This window comes from Spermophilus citellus, assembly GCF_964194105.1.
Source record: "Spermophilus citellus genome assembly, chromosome: 3".
NCBI classification, from domain to species: Eukaryota; Metazoa; Chordata; class Mammalia; order Rodentia; family Sciuridae; genus Spermophilus; species Spermophilus citellus.
In genome coordinates this window covers 130,886,138-130,906,322 of record NC_138184.1, presented here as the reverse complement: position 1 = coordinate 130,906,322, position 20,185 = coordinate 130,886,138, and the positions used below count along the sequence as shown (strand labels likewise).

General features: G+C 39.4%; 1 protein-coding gene across 2 annotated transcripts in view; it reads right to left on the bottom strand.

The window, feature by feature from the left end:
* The window catches only part of GLI3 (GLI family zinc finger 3), a 279,826-nt gene that overhangs the window by 52,357 nt on the left and 207,284 nt on the right, over positions 1 to 20,185 (bottom strand). The window contains exons 8-10 of one of the 2 annotated variants that reach the window (XM_081285013.1): positions 18,244 to 18,457; positions 17,325 to 17,438; positions 15,558 to 15,698 (exon numbers count right to left, since the gene is read on the bottom strand). In XM_081285013.1, coding sequence (XP_081141139.1) covers positions 15,558 to 15,698; positions 17,325 to 17,438; positions 18,244 to 18,457 — 469 coding nt within the window. Of the gene's footprint in view, positions 1 to 15,557; positions 15,699 to 17,324; positions 17,442 to 18,243; positions 18,458 to 20,185 lie in introns of both variants that reach the window. The other variant, XM_081285012.1, reaches the window with a different exon arrangement.

Genomic DNA, 20,185 nt, shown 5'->3' with positions numbered 1-20,185 from the left:
CTTCATGACAGAAGGGTATGGCAGAGGGAAGAAGTTCAGGACACAACAACCAGGAAGCAGAGAGAGCTCCACTCACTAGGGATAAAACATATACTCTAAAAGCACAACCCCAGTGACCTATCCAGTCACACCCTACCTGTCCAGAGTTATGACCCAACTAGTTAATCCATATCAGTGGATTAATCCACTGATTAAGCTACACCTCTTAATTTAATCATGTCATTCTAAGAATTCTTGCATTGTCTCACACATGAGCTTTTGGGGGACACCTCACATCTAAACCATAACACCTAGTAATAGTGAGCATATAATTAAAGGCCCTATATCTTATTATCATAACCTTTAATCTCCTTGGTACCATTTTAGTGTTTTGATTTTCCAAGATCTTTGAGGAGCCTGATTCAGTTATTAACTGGTTATGAAAATTTATCATCAACAATTTTGATGACGATCATCCTCCACAACTATGTCCTGGAAACAAACACATAATTTGTTAGGCAATCCAGGGCTGAGGGCCAAGCCCAACAACACTGTGTGCAGCCAGAAGCAGCTCCCTTGATGATGCCAAGCCACACCTTATCATCCATCCAAGGACTACATCTCGAAGCTGCTGTTTGTACCATCATCTTTCTCTGCCTTGGTCATAGCAGCCTATAAAATGTTTTTGCCGAAGTCTCAACATATCATATTTACTGCATTTCCCTGACCAATCAGTCTAATGATACTGTCAAAGAAAACATCAGTTGGGTCCAGCTTGACTATTTCTTGGTGAACCAAGAGGGTTCCACTGATTACTATTTTATCTTGTAATAGGACACCACATTTTTAACAAAACTATAGGTTTTTTTTTCCAGAAATGACTTGAAAGCCTCTGCTTATATAATTTTCAGAATTCATTTTCTTGTCCCCTTGATAGAAAAGAATGACATTTACCACCTTTCATCTTCTAGTACCTCACCCATTTTTGATCATTGATCAAAGATTTCTTTTATTGGTTCGTGGTTTGATTTGTAAGGAATCTCAATCCTCTGGGATCAGAGAATCCTATCTGCTTGAGAGATGTTGCTACCCAGTTGGCCTCTGATCTCATTTGTCTGACTCCCTCATTTTAATTAGAAAGGCACTCTTTCTCGTCTTCCTGTTAACCCCTCCCCTTTTTCTAGAAGGAAAACCCACAGAGGGCCTCATGAAGATCTTGGCTGTATCCTCCAGACCCTTGTTCCAAATTAATCAAGGCATTAACAAATGAGTGTTTACTCAAATACAAAAGACAAGAAGAGACAGTAGGTAGTGAGTGGCTTGCTTTCACTGCCATGTCCATTCTAAACCATCAGTTCCAAGGCATGGGGCCTCTCCTTTCCCGGATCCCAGGGTAGCCCCTGTTTTGGTGATCAACATGCCTCTGCAGCACCAGTGATCTAGATGTGGTTGGATAAGTCCGTGTCTCCACTTCTTTCTTATTTCTGTGCATTCACTTTCCATCTTTCATACATATTTTTCATACTTTGTCCTTCCTTTCTTCCTTTCTTCCTTCCTTCCTCCCTCCCTCCCTCCCTCCCTCCCTTCCTTCCTTTCTTCCTTCCTTCCTCTGGAGATTGAACCCAGGGGTGCTTTACCATTGAGCCACATCACCAGCTCTTTTTATTTTGATATGGACCTTGCTAAGTTGCTGAGGCTGGTCTTGAACTTACCATCCTGCTTCTTCAGTCTCTTGAGTCACTGAGATTACAGTATTGCATAAACACACCAGGCTTGTTTTCTTAGATACTTTGTGATTGCTCCGAGTGCCTTTCTTGAGTGACCCTAAATCCCTTGGAGCATCTTCTCTAAGGTCTTTTAATATTCAGCTGGGCTCACTGTGAAGCTCAGCTTCCTACTCTGAATGGTGCCTGGATAGCTGATACTGTGTGAAGGATCATGGGGCTGACTTGCTAGCTATTTCCCCCTAGAAAAGTCTCATTTTTGCCTCTCTGCCTTTGAAGAAATAAAGCTTCAAGTGAAACTACTAAATAAAGTGAGCTGTGGGAGTAGAGAGTAGAAGTGGAAACCTAGTGTGAAGTTTCCAGTTGCAAAATCTTAGTCTTCTCCAAGTGTTGCTCCCAGCTTTCAGTTTAGTATAATCATTATTATACTGACTCTCAACAGCAAAGAACAGGTGCCTGTTCTTGAGTTTACGATTTAGCTGGAGTCACCATGTTCAGTCCTAGATGATTGTATGATAAGGAGGACACACAAAGTAGCTACTGTAAGAGCATTATGCCCATTTTTACTGAACAGAGCAAGAAGTACAATCCCATTCATCAGAATTGCCACTGGTAGCACAATAAGATAACTATGGTTGACAACAACTAATTGAATATTTCAAAACAACTAGTAGAGAGGATTCTGGATGTTTATGATATAAAGAAATAATATGTATCTAAGGGGATAGATTTTTCCAATTACCATGACCTCATCATTACACATCATTTACATGAATTGAAATGTGAAGCTGCACCCCATAGATATATACCATTACTATGTACCAATTAAAAATTAAAATGTACTTTTTAAAAATTAAAAAATATATATATTTAAAAAAAGAAATACAATTCAGTCAACCTATCTGTCTATTTTGTCTAAGCCCATTAGATCTAATGTTTTGAATACTCTTTCTGTTTTTTCAACAGTCCTAGCCTGTTTGGGAAAAAGTAGCCACAGCAGAGGTATGAAGCTTACTGCCAAGTGATGCCTGCGTGACCCCCAATTGGCAGCAACACAAGGACCTGCACAGCCCACCTGACAACAGCCCAGGGGAGCATGCAGTGCTGAGGCAGCAATGATGGGGAGTACTTCCAGGGGACTGATGAAGTTGGAGGCAACACCACCTGAGAAGGCAGAGCCTGCACAGGACAGCTTAAAACCTGCCACAGCTTTGGCAGTTTCTCAAAAAAGTTAACGTAATGACATAGCAATCCCACTTCTGAAAATGGTATTTAAGCAAAAATGCATCCAGAAATGTTCATAACAACACAAGAGCAAAGAGGTCGAAACAGTCCTAATGCTCATCCCAACTCAAGTGCTTAAATAAGCAATATGTAGTGGGGGGCCACTCAATGGAATAGTATTCAAGCAAAAGAAAGGAATAAAGAACTTATGCCATCGCATGAATGAACTTTGAGATCATAAGGCAAAGTGAAAAAAGGCAGACACAAAAGGTCACAGATTATGTGATTCCACTTATAAGAAATATCCAGGCGAGACACATCCACAGAGAAAGAAAGTGGATTAGTGATTTTCAGGGCCTGGGAGGGAGGGAACAAGAGGTGGCTATTTAGTGGGTACAAGTTGCTATGTGGGTAGTGAAAATGTTCTGGAATTTGAGGCGAGGGCTGTACAACCTGAGTGTGTGAAACGCCACTTTAAAATGTCCAAAATGGTCCATTTCCTGCTATGTGTACTCAGCCACTCTGTCTTTACTCTAGCCCAGGGAATACACTGGCCAGGCCCTGCCCAGGGCTGTCCTTGTCTCCTCCCTCCCTCCCTCCCCCACCTCCTGCAGGTCACACTGCTCATGCCTCAAAGCAGAAAGGATAAACCTAATGAGCCCAAGTGTCAGCGCAATATAAATTACAGCAAGGGGGAAAAAGAAACAAGTTGATGCATGGCTGAGGATCTAAAAGAGGAATGTCCACCATTGTTTGTGATTATGGATCACATCACAATCTAATAGCAATTTTTATTTAATCAATAATTTCCATGCTGAACAGACAGCCCTGTTACAGAGAATCGACAAGCAGGTACTGATAGCAACAAGCCTCGTTATTAATCTTTCCTCTGCCAGCTTATCAGCCAAACTACTGTAAAAGGCACCACCAAGATGGATTTTAGAAGCCACCTTCTCCCCCCCACCTTTTTCGTTTTATCTCTCCCATACCATATCATGTAATGTAGACTCTACGTTTATTTGCGTAACCTGGGGCTTGAGTGGCATAAAAAGGCAGTTCACATTTAGCAATTTCACAAATTAGTAGGACCTAGACCATTGCTCAGGGTTAGCCATTATAGGCTAATAAATCATACTTTCTCTTTGAGTTGTCAATCGCCAAAAAAGCTTTGTACAAGCACTGGCATCTGTAATTCCGCAAAGGCTTTTCATCTTGAAATAAGATGCTCTGGACTGATAACAAGAATAATCCCCTCTTGATCAAGAAAAAAAAAATCTGCATTTTACCAATTAAAGCTGCTGCCAGAAGCCAAATGGCTCAGCACTGAGACTCCACTGAAGTTTATCTCTGCTAAACACAAGGAGGGATACAGTGAGGGCTGTGTTTCATTTGCAGCTTGACTACTTTATCTTGCGGTGGAAACTGCGCCAGAGGAAGAAGGTATGAGAACTTTCACGACCTTTAAGAAAAGCCACTAGGAAGACCCGCTTCTTGTGAACCAGGGCTCTCCCTCTTGTCCTGGAAAGCTCCTGGGGACACACCACGTATGCTGAAGCATAAGGTAACACCCAAAGAAATGCCAAGTCTATGAAGGTAGGCAGGAGGGACCAAACAAGACGATGAGCCATATTAGAGGAATCCTGCAGATGTAACAGGAGACAGCTGGTCCAGTTTTGTCATCCTGATTAGAAAGACATGTTTGGAACTCAAGGTTATGTATTCATAACTAGGAAACAAGGCACACCAAGAAAACTAAACAATGAAAAAAGGAAGATGATAATAATCCCAATGAAACCATTACTCACTGGCTCTAAAAACTTGACTAGTGCTCCAGCAGGCAATTTCCAGAAATTATCAGAGATAATTCTCTCACCCAAACTTTGATAATCTAGTTTACCTGGTATTTATTATCTTATTTTGTGATATTGAACCCAGGGGTGCTCTACCATGGAGCTACATCCCCAGCCCTTTTTATTTTTTTTTTAATTTTATGATAGGGTCTTACTTAACTCTCCCAGACTGGCCTCAAAATTGAAATCCTCCTACCTCAGACTGGAGTTCACTGGAATTATAGGTGTGTGCCACCATATTTGCTGATAAACCTACTTTAAGAGTGACAACAGAATCTTACAACCCTTAAATAATGAACCTGAGATCACACAAGTAAGAGACAGTGATTCCATGCACAAAACCAACTCAAACAAGGCTCAGCCAGCAACCCAGAAAAATTCTGACTTCTCTTTAAACTTCTTCTACAATATCCATATTAGTTGCCAAAACTGTAATTGTGAAACATCTCTAAATTGTACTTCCAAATTCTTTTTTTTTAAAAAAATTATGTAACATTAAGGTTTAAGATGAAGCTTAACCCTAAAGGTTTATTTAATTTTTATTTTTTTATTTGCTCTTTTTAGATACATATGACAATAGAGTATATTTGGACATTTTATACATATGTGGAGTATAACTTATTCTAATTAGGATCCCATTCTTGTGATTCATACTTCCATATTCTTAAAAATAACTAAAGAATTTCCACTGGAGGTCTCATGTCTGACCCTGCTCCATCACACACAAGCCCTGTTTAATATACTGTACTTATGGTTACTGGGGCTCTGCACAAATCAGTTCAAGATATTTTTAAAGATCACTGTGGCTCAAGCCATTCCACTCACCAAAAACATTTACTTCTCCTTACTCCATCTGGAATAGACATTAGACTACCAGTCTAGCAATCCCATCCCCAAGAACAATGTTCTTCAAATCTTACCTCCATTGTCCTCAGGCCTTCCAGACAGCTACACTTACCATTCTTAAACCAAACAGCATCAAATGAATCAATTTTATACTTATATTTCTAATCCAAGGAAATTTCAAAAACCCCAGCCTTTTATTATATTATCATAATCATACATAAAATTCTCCTATAGTATTAACTCCTTTCTATTGTCTTCTCAACATAGAATACCCAACACCTCCCTGCAATGGTCTTTCCTGTTTAAATCCACCTGCTTATTGAAGACCATACTCAAATTCAATATCTATAAGACCCTTCTCTCATTCTTTCTTCTGCATCTTTTCCTTATTTGTTTCCCCACTGCCCTGCTTGTACATCTACAGTATTCCTAAAGACTTTACGTGGGTTGCTTTTACCCAAAGAGACAGACATGAAAGATGTGTGTGTGTGTGTGTGTGTGTGCGCGTGCGCACGCGCGCGTGTGTGTTAGGTCTTGTTCTCCCCACTGCTTTAGGTCCCAACTTTCTAGGTCTAACATGAGGCTTTTTACTTCCAGACACTATGCCTGCAATTTGTGTAGCAGCCACTAGGTGGTGATGTGTTGTAGAAGCAGGACCAGCCACAGATAGGAAATCTGCAGTCTTGAATTAATGGCATACTTACACTATTTAGTTTAACTTTCATAAAAAGTCTGCTTAATCTCTCCACTCTTCAATTGAGTTTATTAGTACTACTTATAGATTCTATTTTTCATTGTGTTTGAATAATATCCTCAAGTTTATATAGCATTTCCATTATAAGATGTCATTCTAGCTTTACAAACAAACAAAACAAAATGAAAATCCCATAGACTTACAGATGAGAAAGTGGGACTGAAGTTGTAGAGTGACTTGCGCAAAGTCAGACACAGTGTTTAGCAAATGTAGAAATAAGATATCCAACACACTATTCAGAGTTCTCTCTAAACCTCCACTAGCTGATGACTGCCAGTGAGGTTTTGGGGGACTAGGTGGGGTGGCTTAAGTTCAAGGTCTTAGCCTATACATAGACTTTTCATTGATATCAGGTATTCTAGGGAAAAAACAAAAAATCAAACAAACAACAACAACAACAGAAACAATAATAACTTTACCCTGGCAGTATATGGCTAATCCCAGAAAAACCTAAATGTCCCCTCAATCTTCAAAAAATTCGTGAATGAGAAAACTGCTTTCAGATCCCAGAGCTCTGTTCTATGTCAAGTCATGAGCCTGATCTCCAGCTCTGCTTGCCATGATCTCAGAAGCTGGAGTCTGAATGACTTCCCTTGGATTGCAGAAGAAACAACTATGGTGTTTCTCCACCAAGAAAAAGGGCTTAGCTGGTTACAGGTCTTGCTGAGAACTACTGAATGGCTAACCTTAGCAAATATGGTTTTTGAATTAAACTCTGCCAATTTACACACACATGCACATACCCCCTACATACATATATTTAAATAGCCTTTTGCTAGAGACTTAAATCAAGTCATCTTTCTTTTCATCTGAACATTTAAGCTGAGAAATTGCTTCTTTAATCACAAGTATATGAATAAAATGTTAGAGACTATAAATATATGTGATATATATTCTATTCATACATATGATCTTACACCCACCCCAACACACACACACACACACACACACACACACACACACACACACTCACACACACAGGAAGAGGAACTTTACGGCAGAACTAAAGGCCATTTTGACCCCCAGGAGACTCTTGAAAATGTCAGGAGATAGTTTTGGTTGTCACAATGGGGGAGAGATGCAACTGGTATCTAATTGGCAGAGGCTGAGGACACAGTGCAGTTGCCACAACAGAATGATTGGCCCCAATGTGCTAAGGCTGAGACATTCTGGTTGAGGCTTATCACTCAGGAGACAATTACATCAGGACATCAGAATACACCAAGAGAATGAGACTCTGAATCTCAGCACAGCACAATTGAGAACAAGAAGGGACCACAGGACCACCCCAGTTTTTATCTCAGAGGGTTTCATGAACTGGAGGCCCAGTCAATATCTTTATGCACATATTAATTTTATGCTATTGTGCCAACCAAAACACTATCTGAATACCAACCTAAACCTTTTTTTGACAGGTAGCATGTTTGGATATAACAGCCTCTAAATCACTATATTTTCTCTTATTATGAGAAAAATTACTAACATTTTATTGAGTAGAATATTGTTTCACTAATTCCCTGACCAATTTATGAGTCCAATACTATTATTATGCTTATTTCACAGACAAGGAAACTGAGGATCAGAAGGTCAACATGATATCCGTAGGGTGGAAAGCAGGCCATGAACAAAGTCTGTCAGCTTTGAAACTCACATTGGACTTCTGTGGGGTAACAGTGGTAAGCAAAAGTGTTCTTTTAGATCAGGAGCTATTTCATCTTATAAAGAATAACAAGAATAACAATCAGGCCTCAAAAGTTTATCAATAGGATTCACTTTGCTCCTACCCATATTCCCTACCTATTTTCCACAAACTTTTCCGGTTTCTCTTATGAACTCATCCCTATATTAAGTCCCACATTCTCAACCATACAGTGAAGGCTTCATGATGTCTTGTCTCATATTGTTTCTATGGTTTTATGTTTTTATTTTAGACCAGTGCTTGAGGGTCTATATCATGCTTTTAATGTGCTCACTCCAAATGTTGGGCCTGCGAGGACCATGCAGGTGTCATCAATCCACTGGGGCACCTGCCAGGGCTCTGCAAGTCTTCCAGTGAAGAGCTGTTGAATCAACAGCTAATTTGATAAAGTTAGCTCCTACTTTTCCTAATAAACATAAAGAGACTGTATGTACATTATGCTAGCAATCTGCTGTAGGCAAGTATATTTAAATGAGCATAGCCCAAAGTGACCATGATTCCCTCTTGTATAAAGTGGGTTCATACTCAATGTCAAGGAAGACTAATTACTGGCAGAATCCAGGGTCTACCTACAGTATCAGTCAGAACTAAAAACAAAACAAAACAAAACAAAAAAACAACAACTCTCAGTAGGAAAATGCTCCTTTGATGGAGAAAACACTTATCCTTTTTTTAAAAAATATATATTTTTAGTTGTTGATGGACCTTTATTTTACTTATTTGTACGTGGTGCTGAGAATCGAACCCAGTGCCTCACACATGCTAGGCAAGCGCTCTACCACTGAGCCACAACCCCAGCCCAGAAAACACTTATTCAATGAACATTTTGATGAAATATTCTATAAGGGATACAATGGATGAACCAATAGAAGAAAGTAACTATACACTGCCTCTTCCCTAAGCTCCATCCAGGGGCAGTTTACTATAACAGACTGCAGTGTCTCCCCCCATCCATTTCCACCATTCCTCCCATACTGAAAGGAAAGGGAGAGCTTGGCACAGCACTCATGCTAGCTGCCAGCCAATATGGCACCTGAGATGAAACCTGTTTGCCATCCTTACCCCTAAAGACTATTCAATTCAACACCTTCATTTGCTTTGATTAAAACTGAGGTTCAAGGAGGGGTAGTGTCTTGGCCAAGGTCCATTCATCAGACACACTGGAAGAGAAGGGGGTCTCCTGGCTTCAGTGAAGTGTGTCCCAGTTTAGCAATAATATAAAATAAGCCTTAGAGCTAACACACAGCAGCTACAAAGACCGACAGCACAAATCCACCCTCCTCCCCCACTCAACCCTGCAAAAAACAAACACATAAAACAACCAGAGATGGAGTGACCTCGTTTAGACCCTCTGTCTGTTTCTCATTAGGCCTCCTGCATGTGATCTCTTCTTGGCCTTGGACGTTGGGGACAGCGTTTATTTTCACGGCTGTTTCACAGTATGATAAGTGAGAAAATAACGTTCGAAAGGGTCAAATGGTTCCATGGAGGTCATCCCAAGAGTCAGGGCAGAGATGGGGCTGCCACTCAGAATTCCAGCTGGGTCTTGGGTGGGGGGGTTAGCTGGTGGACCACACAACCCTCACACCCTGGCCCCAGCCCCATCTTCTGAGTGTCTTTTCATGGGAACAATTTCTGCAGGTGCAATTTAGTCAGCAACTTTACAAAGAATGTGACCCTTAAGGCAAAATTGTCAAAGGATGGCTTTGAAGTTGGTAGTTCTTACGTCTATATTTTATATGCCATGTTTCCAAATAATTAGAGTAACTAAATTAACTGGCAACTCCATGTACAGGAAAATAAGATCAAAATCTCCACTCATTCATTTTAGGTTTTATGTGCACATAAAACTAATTTCTGCCTCATATCTGAGGCCCCTATCACATCTTAAACCCAATTTTCTCTTAGGTAAGGATGTACAATGCCACTTTAGCAAAAGGATCAAAATTAGATGGAAAACATTTAAAATGCAAATTTAGGATCATGGTATTAATATGAAAATAATGTCTTCACATTGTAACTCTTCCTCGGGTTTCTACGGATACATCAATTCTCCACAAATTAGATGTGCTTTCTTTACATCTAAATCTCTATGATATTAAAAAGAAAGCTCTTCATTTTCATGATGCTGATCATGCTGCCAGTGTATACAATTTGTTTCCAAATGGCAGCAAAGGTGATTATAACTGTATTATTTGGATAAAAGAAACTTTAACATGCTTTTAGAGATCAAAATTTGCAGCCTTGAAAGCATTTAAAATCCAAGTAGGTGGTTAATCACTCTACAAAAAGGGGAATTTTTGACATCATGCTAAAAAGATACAAATGGGGGATTATAGTGACTTAAATGCCACCCAATTGAAGCTGGGTGCTCTCACGTTCTCTGTAGTTCTGCTGTACAAAGAGAAGACAGCATTCCCCAGTATAATTACCATGGTCCTCTGTAAGGTTACTCTGCAGGGGATCAGGGTAAGAAATAAAACCGTTGAAATAATATGACTTTTTGAAGACCAGTAAGAATAATTTTATAGGTTACTTTTAAAACAGAAATATAGGTCTGAATTGTTGAAAGTGAGAGCAAAACGTTGTGGGGAGATAGCAAACAGGTGGGTAAGAGGTGTGTATGGTGATGATGCTATTTTTACTTTTTCAGATGTCAGCAATGATGTTTTCCAGTATAATGAGGCACCTAGCAGTGGGGACTCCACTCTAAGATGCATATCCTTTGCATTTATTCCTTTTTCCCTATTTAAGAAACCTTACAAAACACTGATAGAGGCCCAGAGTCATTCACGACCAAAATGTGCAAGTTTCAGAGAACCTGAGATGAATTTATGCTACTTTAACCATCAAAGAATCAAAAAATAGAACTTAGGCCTATGACAAAATTAAAACATGAGGGAAATGGATCTCAGCAAGGCCTATAGCCTCTCTCATCCATGTGAGAAGCCAGGCTGAGTTTCTTTGATAATAACACAAGCTAAACCAAGTAACACAAGGAAAACCAAAGCCCGAACCAAATATTGCTTTGCGAACTGACACTGTAAGATTTTCAGAAACAAATTTCAGATTCAAGTCTTTCGTAATGTAACTTACAAAGACACAAAGAGTCTAGTTAACTTAAAACTAAAGAAAAATGTGTACTTTCAACTTATTTTGAGATATTAACATATGTGTCTCTCAGAAGTCAAGGGAAGAGAAAATATGGAATCTTGATGAATCGATATTAAACTTGGGCCTTAATCAAATGTGCTTGAAATTAATGTTTTTGCCATCTACTCCTATGCATTTCTTGCTGTTATTTTAACTGACATCAAGGAAGGGACAAAGTACAAGAAAAACCTGGTTAACAACAAGAAAAATATGTGTGTGTGTGTGTGTGTGTATGTATACACATATATTTGTATAATACACACATTTATATATATATAAAATTTCTTAGCCTCTTAAAAGTAAATTTATGGCAAATTTAATACTAGCTTAAGAGCACCAAAGCCCAATTATAATTATCTTGCTGGGAAGAGAAATTAATTAAACATCCCAGTAATAAAGACACCATCAGCAAACCTAGAATAAACACACACTGGAGAAAGAGAGGGGCTTGAAATAAAGGGGAAGAGAAGGGAAGGCAATATTTAGCCCATCTGTTTGGACAGTAATGGACGAGGTAATCTTTTCAAGAGTACATGGAGTGCATTACACTGGAAATGAGACTACCTGGCAGGCAAAGTCAGCCAAGTTCCTAATTCTCTTCTTCAACTTTGTGATTTGCTAATGTGAAACACATGTCTCCCTTTTGCACCAAGTTCAAATAACTCTGGAATTCCAACCGTGCAGCTCAGCGACTGAACCAGAACAAGGGGAGAACTTGTCAGGATTTAAGAGCTTTCAGCAAAGCCCTTCAATTGCAGCCAGCACCCTATTCCACGGAAGGATATCAATTATAGATAGTGACTTGCTTTAGCAGGCAGTCGGGACTGTCAGACACTAGATAGACAACCATGAAGAATCATGAATCTTTCTATTAACTGTAAGAGGGGGAAAAAGAATGGGTCATGGCTATAAATAAGGCAGAGCATCAGAATGGTTTAACACCTTGCCTCTTGGTTGTATGTAGCATGAAAATCAACTAATTCAGAGAACATTTTGTCTCCAAGGAAAGCCATGGGAAAAGAAAGGGTTAATGCTTCCCCGGTCCCTAAAAAAATGTGAGCTTTGTAACTGGTATTTATTCCATCTGCCACCAAAGTAATTAGGTGGACTTGAAGTAGCTGTTCCTTCAATGAACAAAATTGAGAGCACCTATTCTATCCTAGGCCACCGCTAATGCTACTAGATACCCTATGAGCAGGAAGGTACCTGAGCGCCACACAATGTGAAATCAATTTAAATACACAAATTTGGAATTTTCACACTTCCGACATGAGTAAAAAGGTGGAATATGGGCTGGGGTTGTAGCTCAGTCGTAGAGCACTTACCTAGCATGTGTGAGGCACTGGGTTCGATCCTCAGTACCACATAAAAAAAAAAAAAATAAGTAAAATAAAGTTATAAAAAAAGGTGGATTATAAGTGATATGAGCTAGTGTCTTTATTTAAATTATAATTTGTAATTCATTTAATTAAGTTTACCTACTCATATAATTTAGCTCAGACTAAAATTAATATCATAAAGATAACACATAGGACTTTTTTCTAATCCCGACATGAATTTCTTCCAACTGACTTGGAAAAAAAGGAAAATCCACTGTTTATATTTACATTCCTATTTTTTAAACACAGTTTCCATAAAATAGAAAACATGATAATCATTCACTTTGCAGTTTAAGCAGCCATCCCTTAAAACAATCCAGATATCTCTAGGCAAACACCATAGGAACCTTTTGTCACTAGCTTAAATACAAATACTTGCAATATTCAAGGTCTTTGAAATACTTTCACATCTGGGCAGTTAAAGGGTTAAGCTCCTATCACACTCTAAAAATGTTACCCTAAGCCCAACCTATCATGAGAAGCCCAGTTCATTTTAAATGTACACTTATTTGATAATTAATCACAGGAACACAGTGCTCTTTGGAAACTACAATGACTTACACTCCAAAAAAGCATGCTGAGACTTGGTCATCCCTCAGACCCTTAGGAAGATTTTTTTTTCCCCTGGTGCTGGGGATCTGATTCAGAGCCTTGTACATGCTAAACATGTACTCTACCATTGAGCTACACCCCCAGATGCTCAGAAGGATATTTTTAAAATCAAGCAGCACTGCACCCAGCTTTTCTGTAACAGCAAATTTGACACAAATGATTTTCTTCATTTATTCATTATATTAATGGCATATGAGACAATCTCCTTATTAAAAAAAATACTCCCTCTCTCCTTTAGTATTATAATGTCTTTGTGGTTTCCTTAAAGTGGTCTGAAAGAACAAAGAGTGATTAAGTCAGGCTTTGTTTAAAAATAATATTTGCATCAAACTAAATAGAAAAGAAATCAAATCATGTTCATGAAAAAAATGAGGAAATACACCTGAATTAAAAACAGTTGACTTTTCAGTTTTCATCTGTGCTCAGAAAGCTATCATTCTTTCCATATGATTACAAAGAGACATGATTAAAAAGAAATGAGGGGGACAAACTGCTAATGTCATGCTAAGTCCTCAAAACACCCTGTATATAACATTTCTCATAACCTGGCAACCTGTATATTTAAACAACTACATAACTGCAATGGGATATATTACATAGGGTGGGCTAAGTTGCAGAAGACACACTTTCAGATTTCATGCATTATATAGATATAACACAGTGAATTCTACCTCTATGTGTATCTATAAAGCACCAATCAAAAATAAATAAATGAGTGAAAGAATACCAGTAGAGGAGAGGTAGGAGAACGGAGGGAGAAAAGGAGGGAAAGAGAGGGACACCAGGTACTAAAATGGAGTAAATACAATTCTGTGCATGTATTTGTCAAAATGAACCCAACTATTATGTATAACTATAATGCACTAATATAAAAAATGTAAGAAAATAAAATAAAAAACAAATACAAACAAAAAGAAGATTGGGGTTAGAGAAAAAGTGCAGTCCTAAGCTGACACAAAGAGGGGTTGCTACACACACCACCAATCACGTGAGAAAGAAGGTTAGGATGGAAGAATGTCCTTTCTTAGGTCCTTGAGCACAGAGCAAGGCCTGGAATATAAGTGGTCTGAATTGGTTATTTTACTTTGTTGCTCTTATTGCCATTTGCTTTTTCTTGTAATTATTTTCAGAGAGGATCAAAACAAGGGAATAAAAATAATGGACAAATGTTTAAAAAGAGCTCATGCAACCCATGAAACATGTCAGAGGGGCTTTATAATTTCAATGTTTAAGTAAAGAGAGTTATCAAGAAATATGTATCAAATTAAAAAAAAAACAAAGTTACTGTGAAAGAATGGATAGTATTAGTGTGTATACGTGTGTGCATGTGTGTGTGTGTGGGCACAAGTGTCAGAGAGACAATCACAACACATGCTCTGTCAGATTTTCCACCATATTACAGCTTAAGAAGCTGCCCTGCTTGGTAAAGCCATCCTTAATGCTTTAAGAACCTTGCACTTCTGCAAAAAGTTGTGTGAGCCTGTATCTTTTTATTCTGGATGCTCTAAATGCCCTTTTGCGTCAGTTGTCCTCAGTTCTACCTGCCAGAGAGACTCTACTGGCCTTTAAGAAAGTGTCAAGTATCAAGAAGTACTGGAAAATTAGGTAATGGGTAAGTGGGTGCGTGCACGCATGTGTGTGTGTGTGTGTGTGTGTGTGTGTGTGTGTGTGCACACTACATTATCTGAAGTAATACACAGGAGAGACATCTGAACCTGGTTCTGTAGGAGATGTGGTTCTCTATCTGACCGCCATGTGGTTTTTAAAAACATTTAAAAACACATATGACTTTTTCCATGGAACTATTAACCCCACAGGTCAAAAATTATGGAATAACTTACTGCAAATGTCTACCTAACTTCAATAGAGTAGGAATTGCTACATAGAATAAAGGGATATTCCTTAGGCTGTGAGGGTTTGCAAGAGGGGCAAAGAAAAAAAAATAGAATCCCACCCCTACCATTTTTTTCTATTGCTACCAGGTCTTGGAAGGGGAATCAAAATTGGTTAAAAGGTTAATAATAATTCATGTCCAGCTTACTATTACTCAATAACCATCAAAGTCGCTAACTCAAAATAGTGTTTGCTGGCTTACAGGATCAGAGTCATTACACTCTCTATTGAAGACTTTATTGAATTTTCCACTAAGCTTTAGCTGACTGAACAGGTCAAGCACTATGGCTCAGAGTTTTCTTTATTCTCAGAAAGTCATAAAGCCCCCTCCAGTTTGCAACGCAGCTAGCTAAGAAACTTGACTCAGCGCAGGGTCAGGGAAGCCGACCTCCATGGAAAGGTCACATGGTTGGAAGGCCCAGTTCCTGAACACTGCTCACTTACGTGCACAAGTTGATCCTGGGTGTCAAACTCCCTTGTGCAGCCTTCCCAGTGGCAGTTGGTCTCATAGATGACTTCAGGCTCCTGTTTGCTCTCATCTTTGTCCCCTTCCTCCTTGACTAGCGTTGTTCCTTCTGGCTGTTCCTGAAAAGGTTGGGGGTTGGGAGAAGAGAGCAAGGGAGGAAAAAATCAGACACAATGGGAAGAAAGACAAGAAGGGAAAGTAGAAATTTGATTTGGATTTGTCTTCCTCCTGATGTAATTTTTCAGGGAAAATAAAACAGAGTCCTGGTCTATCAGCTGGGTTTTGTAAACTCACAAAGTCAAAGACCTGGAATCAGTTGTGTGCATATTTTCAGATTTGCCAAACACACCTTTGGAGAGTTTTTTAACTGGTGCTTTAAGACAACTACCCAAATCACAGTGAGATAAAAAGTTAAAGCCAGGGCTGGGGATATAGCTTAGTTAGTAAAGTGCTTGCCTCCCATGCACAAGGCCCTGGGTTCAATCCCCAGCACCACACACACAAACAATAATAACAACAAAACAATCTAAAATGTCATCTTTAAAAAAACTCAAAACAAAACCCATAAGAGAAGTCATTAAATTAGATCATACAGCCTTTTTACTCCAAAGACTGGTACTTCTACTTTGGTTGTTTTCAATCTTTTCAGTATATTAATTTGTCTATTCTTATATTTTGCAATTCAGGGTGATTTACTTCTAAGTCTCTTTTCCCTGCTGTGAGAGGCATTTTGAGGGATTACATCTTATTGGCTAAGTCTCTGGCTTCCAAGAACATGCTGGTGATCCAAGGCCCAAGAACCATAGCACCTCATGCTCTGGGACATAGTCCCCTTTCTAGTCTTCTATGGCACCTTCTCAGCAAGGTGTTAAAAAAAAAAAGTCTCCAGAATTCTGGGAAATTATTAGGCCTGTGAATTTGAGTCCAGGCCCAGATGATAAAACTATTCAGGTATTCAGGTATATTCAGCAAGGTGATTATCTAGCAAAATATATGAGGGAGAATGGATTTCAAAATCCAGATCACTGGTTCATTCCATCCTCCAAGATCTCACTGAAGAAGAAATTTGGTGCAAAGCAGTTTGAGATTTGGACTGAAGCAGCCTGATGATAGCAAGATCCAGATTCTGTGGACATACAGACTCTTGTCCAGTCGCGCTTTGGGAAATTAACATTCGAGCTCCTTCCCATGTCAGGCACAAGAACACACGAGATGGTCTTTGGGGTATAACCCACACATGCTTCAAAAGAGGCTAGAGACTAAAGTACTAGAAGTAGTACAGAATCTAACTAGTCTCAGGTAGCTCATATCTTGATCCCTCCTGGAAGTAGCAAAGTCAGAAGAAAAAAAAAAAAAAAAGAACATGATCAGTGCAGGGAATATCAAGAGCTCTGCTCCAGCTTATGCTTGGGGCAGGAGCTCAGTAATTCAGGCCCAGGGTCAGGGATAAGAACTGAACCCTGGTCATATCTGTGGTCAGCAACAAATGAATCCAATCACTGACTTTCTGAACTATAGCTGCCTAAACTCCTAAGCTGTCTCAGCTATCAAGAACATAGACCCCACATAGCTTTCTGCGTTGCTCATATTTGTTTTTGAGTCAGAGAAATGAATTCATTCACTCTATAACTGGTCTTTGATGAAGCACAGTAAGTATGGCCAAGTCCAACAATGCAGTGGATGAGAAAGTGCTGTGAAAAGACACCAGGCAGGAAGGTGGAAACTGAATGGTCCAGGTGTCCTACCTGCTGCCCCCGCGCCCCTGGGCTGGGGAGGTCTTCGTCAGGTTTAATCTTGGACCGTTTATTGTGCATCGGGTCGCCGGTGCTGCTCACTGCAGACTCACTTGTGGGCTTGTTCTGCTGGTCACATTTGTAGGACCAAAGACAAAAATTAGTTTTTGATCAATGAAAGGGACCATAATTAAAACCTGCAACTGGAGACAAGCAGGCTTATTTGGTAATAGAGCAATGACGCTGATAATGCCCCAAATCCCTGGTGATAGAGTTCAGACAATGTGCTCAAAGGCAGAGGATATGTTCATGAAGCAGCTCTTCATTTTTGATTCATGAGTATAAACTCCCCATGGCTTTTCAAAACTCTTCTAGCTTCTGATAGAGCTGGGAATCTAGGTTTTTAACAAGTACCAGTAGCTTATTGCAAAAGAAAAAAAAACTGAGAAGACCATCACGAACCATTTGTGAAGTTCTTAATTAGAGAGTCCAGAGTCCTCTGCAAACAAATATCACAGTGGCAATAACAGTGGAGGGAATGGCACCATTGTATTCTTATTCTAGTGTATAACATGGTGCTCAGTAGCAGCCTGGTTCTCGCAGGAGTAGATGTGGCTAAATGAGAGCAATACATTCATGAAATCTAATTTATATTAGATGTGGCTTATAGATGTTGCCAGGTCAGAGCATGGCCTTCATAAAAAAAACGACCCTCGAAAAAAATGACTCCATGGAAGATGCTCTTGTTTACTGAGGGGTATATACAGAGCATGTTCATTAAGCTGAACAATACACTCCTGGGTTAAGAAGACAGGACGCCGGGATAAAGCTGTGAGAATGCCAACATCTTATGGTGATAATGGCTGAAATGGTGGCAAGACCTTTCTTCTGTTGACCAACATGGATAAGCTCATGAAGCTGTCTCTCTCACCTGTGAGGACTCAGAAGGGCCCGAGCTGACCTGGACTGGGTTAAGAACTGTAGGGATCCCTGGAATAGGCCTCTGTGTTGGAAAAGTTGGGGCGGGGTGAATGAGTGGAGGGCTGTGTCCAAAGGCAGAGCCTAAGCTTTGCTGTCGACTTAAGATCTGTTGATGCATATGGAGAGAGACGGGTGCAGACGGGTAGGTGAAGCTCAAGGCGGGACTGTATGGGGAAAGATAAAAAAAACAGACGACCATCACTTACGCTGACCTCAGAGACTATCACAAATACACATTATCTGCAGCTTTAGACCAACAATGGTACCAACCAAAATCATATGAGGTCTGTTTAAACGTTTAAATGCCAAACATCTGGAAAACTTCCAAGAGCAAGATGACTACTGAGAGGAGACACGTATGTGCATGTGCACATACCCGCAGACCTGAAATAAGATTCTGCAAAACGGAAATAAAAGGCATCAGCTCAATAATAACTATTTATTGCAATAACAAACTTTATATAAAAAAGAGAATGGGCGACTACATGCTTTATAGTACTTTTATGGGCTCCACGTTCCGTATGTTCCTGTGCATGAAGCAATTCCTTTAATCTTAGCTCACACCACGCGCTTTCATATGTCTCCAGATCTTATTACAAGAGGAAAGAAAATCAATTGGTTAAATGTGTTTTGAACACCATGCTTGTCATATCACTCATTTGTTTGTAAAGATGGAAAGCTTGGTTCATCCAGAATGCCACCTAAAGAATTTCCATCAGCGCCGTCTGGTTACAGAAGCTGATGGATTAACCTCTCCCCACTGAAATCGGTGATCAATGGGCTTCGATGGAGGAATATTCCAATGGGAGAGCACAGCTCCCTCCTCTAGCTAAACAGCATTAAATGTCTATTACAGCCCATTATGCATGCTAATGCCTGTCACCACTTTATTATGCCACAGTATCTCAGGCTATGGTAAGTTCTGAAGAAGCGCTGCTATTACCTAAAGATTTCCCGACTAGCAGGCAGTGGCAAATTGTTCTTTGTGCCAGCCACAGTTTAGGAATCAAATCCTCTTAAAAGAAAGAAGGGCTTTTGAGGACTTTGCCAATGGCTTAAAAATGTATGAAAAACTAATCATTGCATTCATGGAAATTTCCTTTTTAAAAAAATAATCAGTGAAAAAAAATTATATATGTAGCTTCCTCTCCTGCTGTGTAATACTCAGAAAGAATCAGGGTTTCTTGTAATGTCAAAGGTAGAACTCATGCAAATTTCCAATCTGGTGGGTTAATTGCTATTGCTGTTAAGCATATTAGCTGAGAATAAAATAATTACAATAACAAAATTCAGACCATTTCAACAACTTTAAGTAATAATTCCAGAGATATACTCTGTTCATTAATGTGACTCTACATTTTTGCCTATTTGACTACAATCCATAAAAGGCAGCTTCAATGGGATTACATTACTATTATTCCTACAGAGAACCTTCCATTACAATAGCTTGCCCATTTAAGACTGAATATCATTAAGAATACCCTAGGAGAATTCCACCAGGCTTTGAGGAACTCTCTTTTCATTCTGCATTGTATTTCTTTAATAAAGGAAAGCAGAAACATGGTGAAAACAGTCATTGTTCACAGTAAGTTAGGGAGGAATCAGTAATAATATTCCGTTTCTGCAGCGCTACAGTTTCTGCCAGTGTTTCCAAAAGCAACCATGAATGATTACAGCAAGACTTAGCTAAGGTAGCTGTGTGGATGATTGATAGGGCATTAATCAAAAGATGCATATCTGCCTCAGAATTTGTTCACAAGCTTTCTTCTAATAGCTGATTTCATGTTCACTGAGCTCTATGCCAGTTTGTCCAATTTATTTTTCAGTGTACAAGCCATTCATCAAAAAATGCAATGATTTAACACCCCCCCTTCCTTTGGGTGAACGGGTAT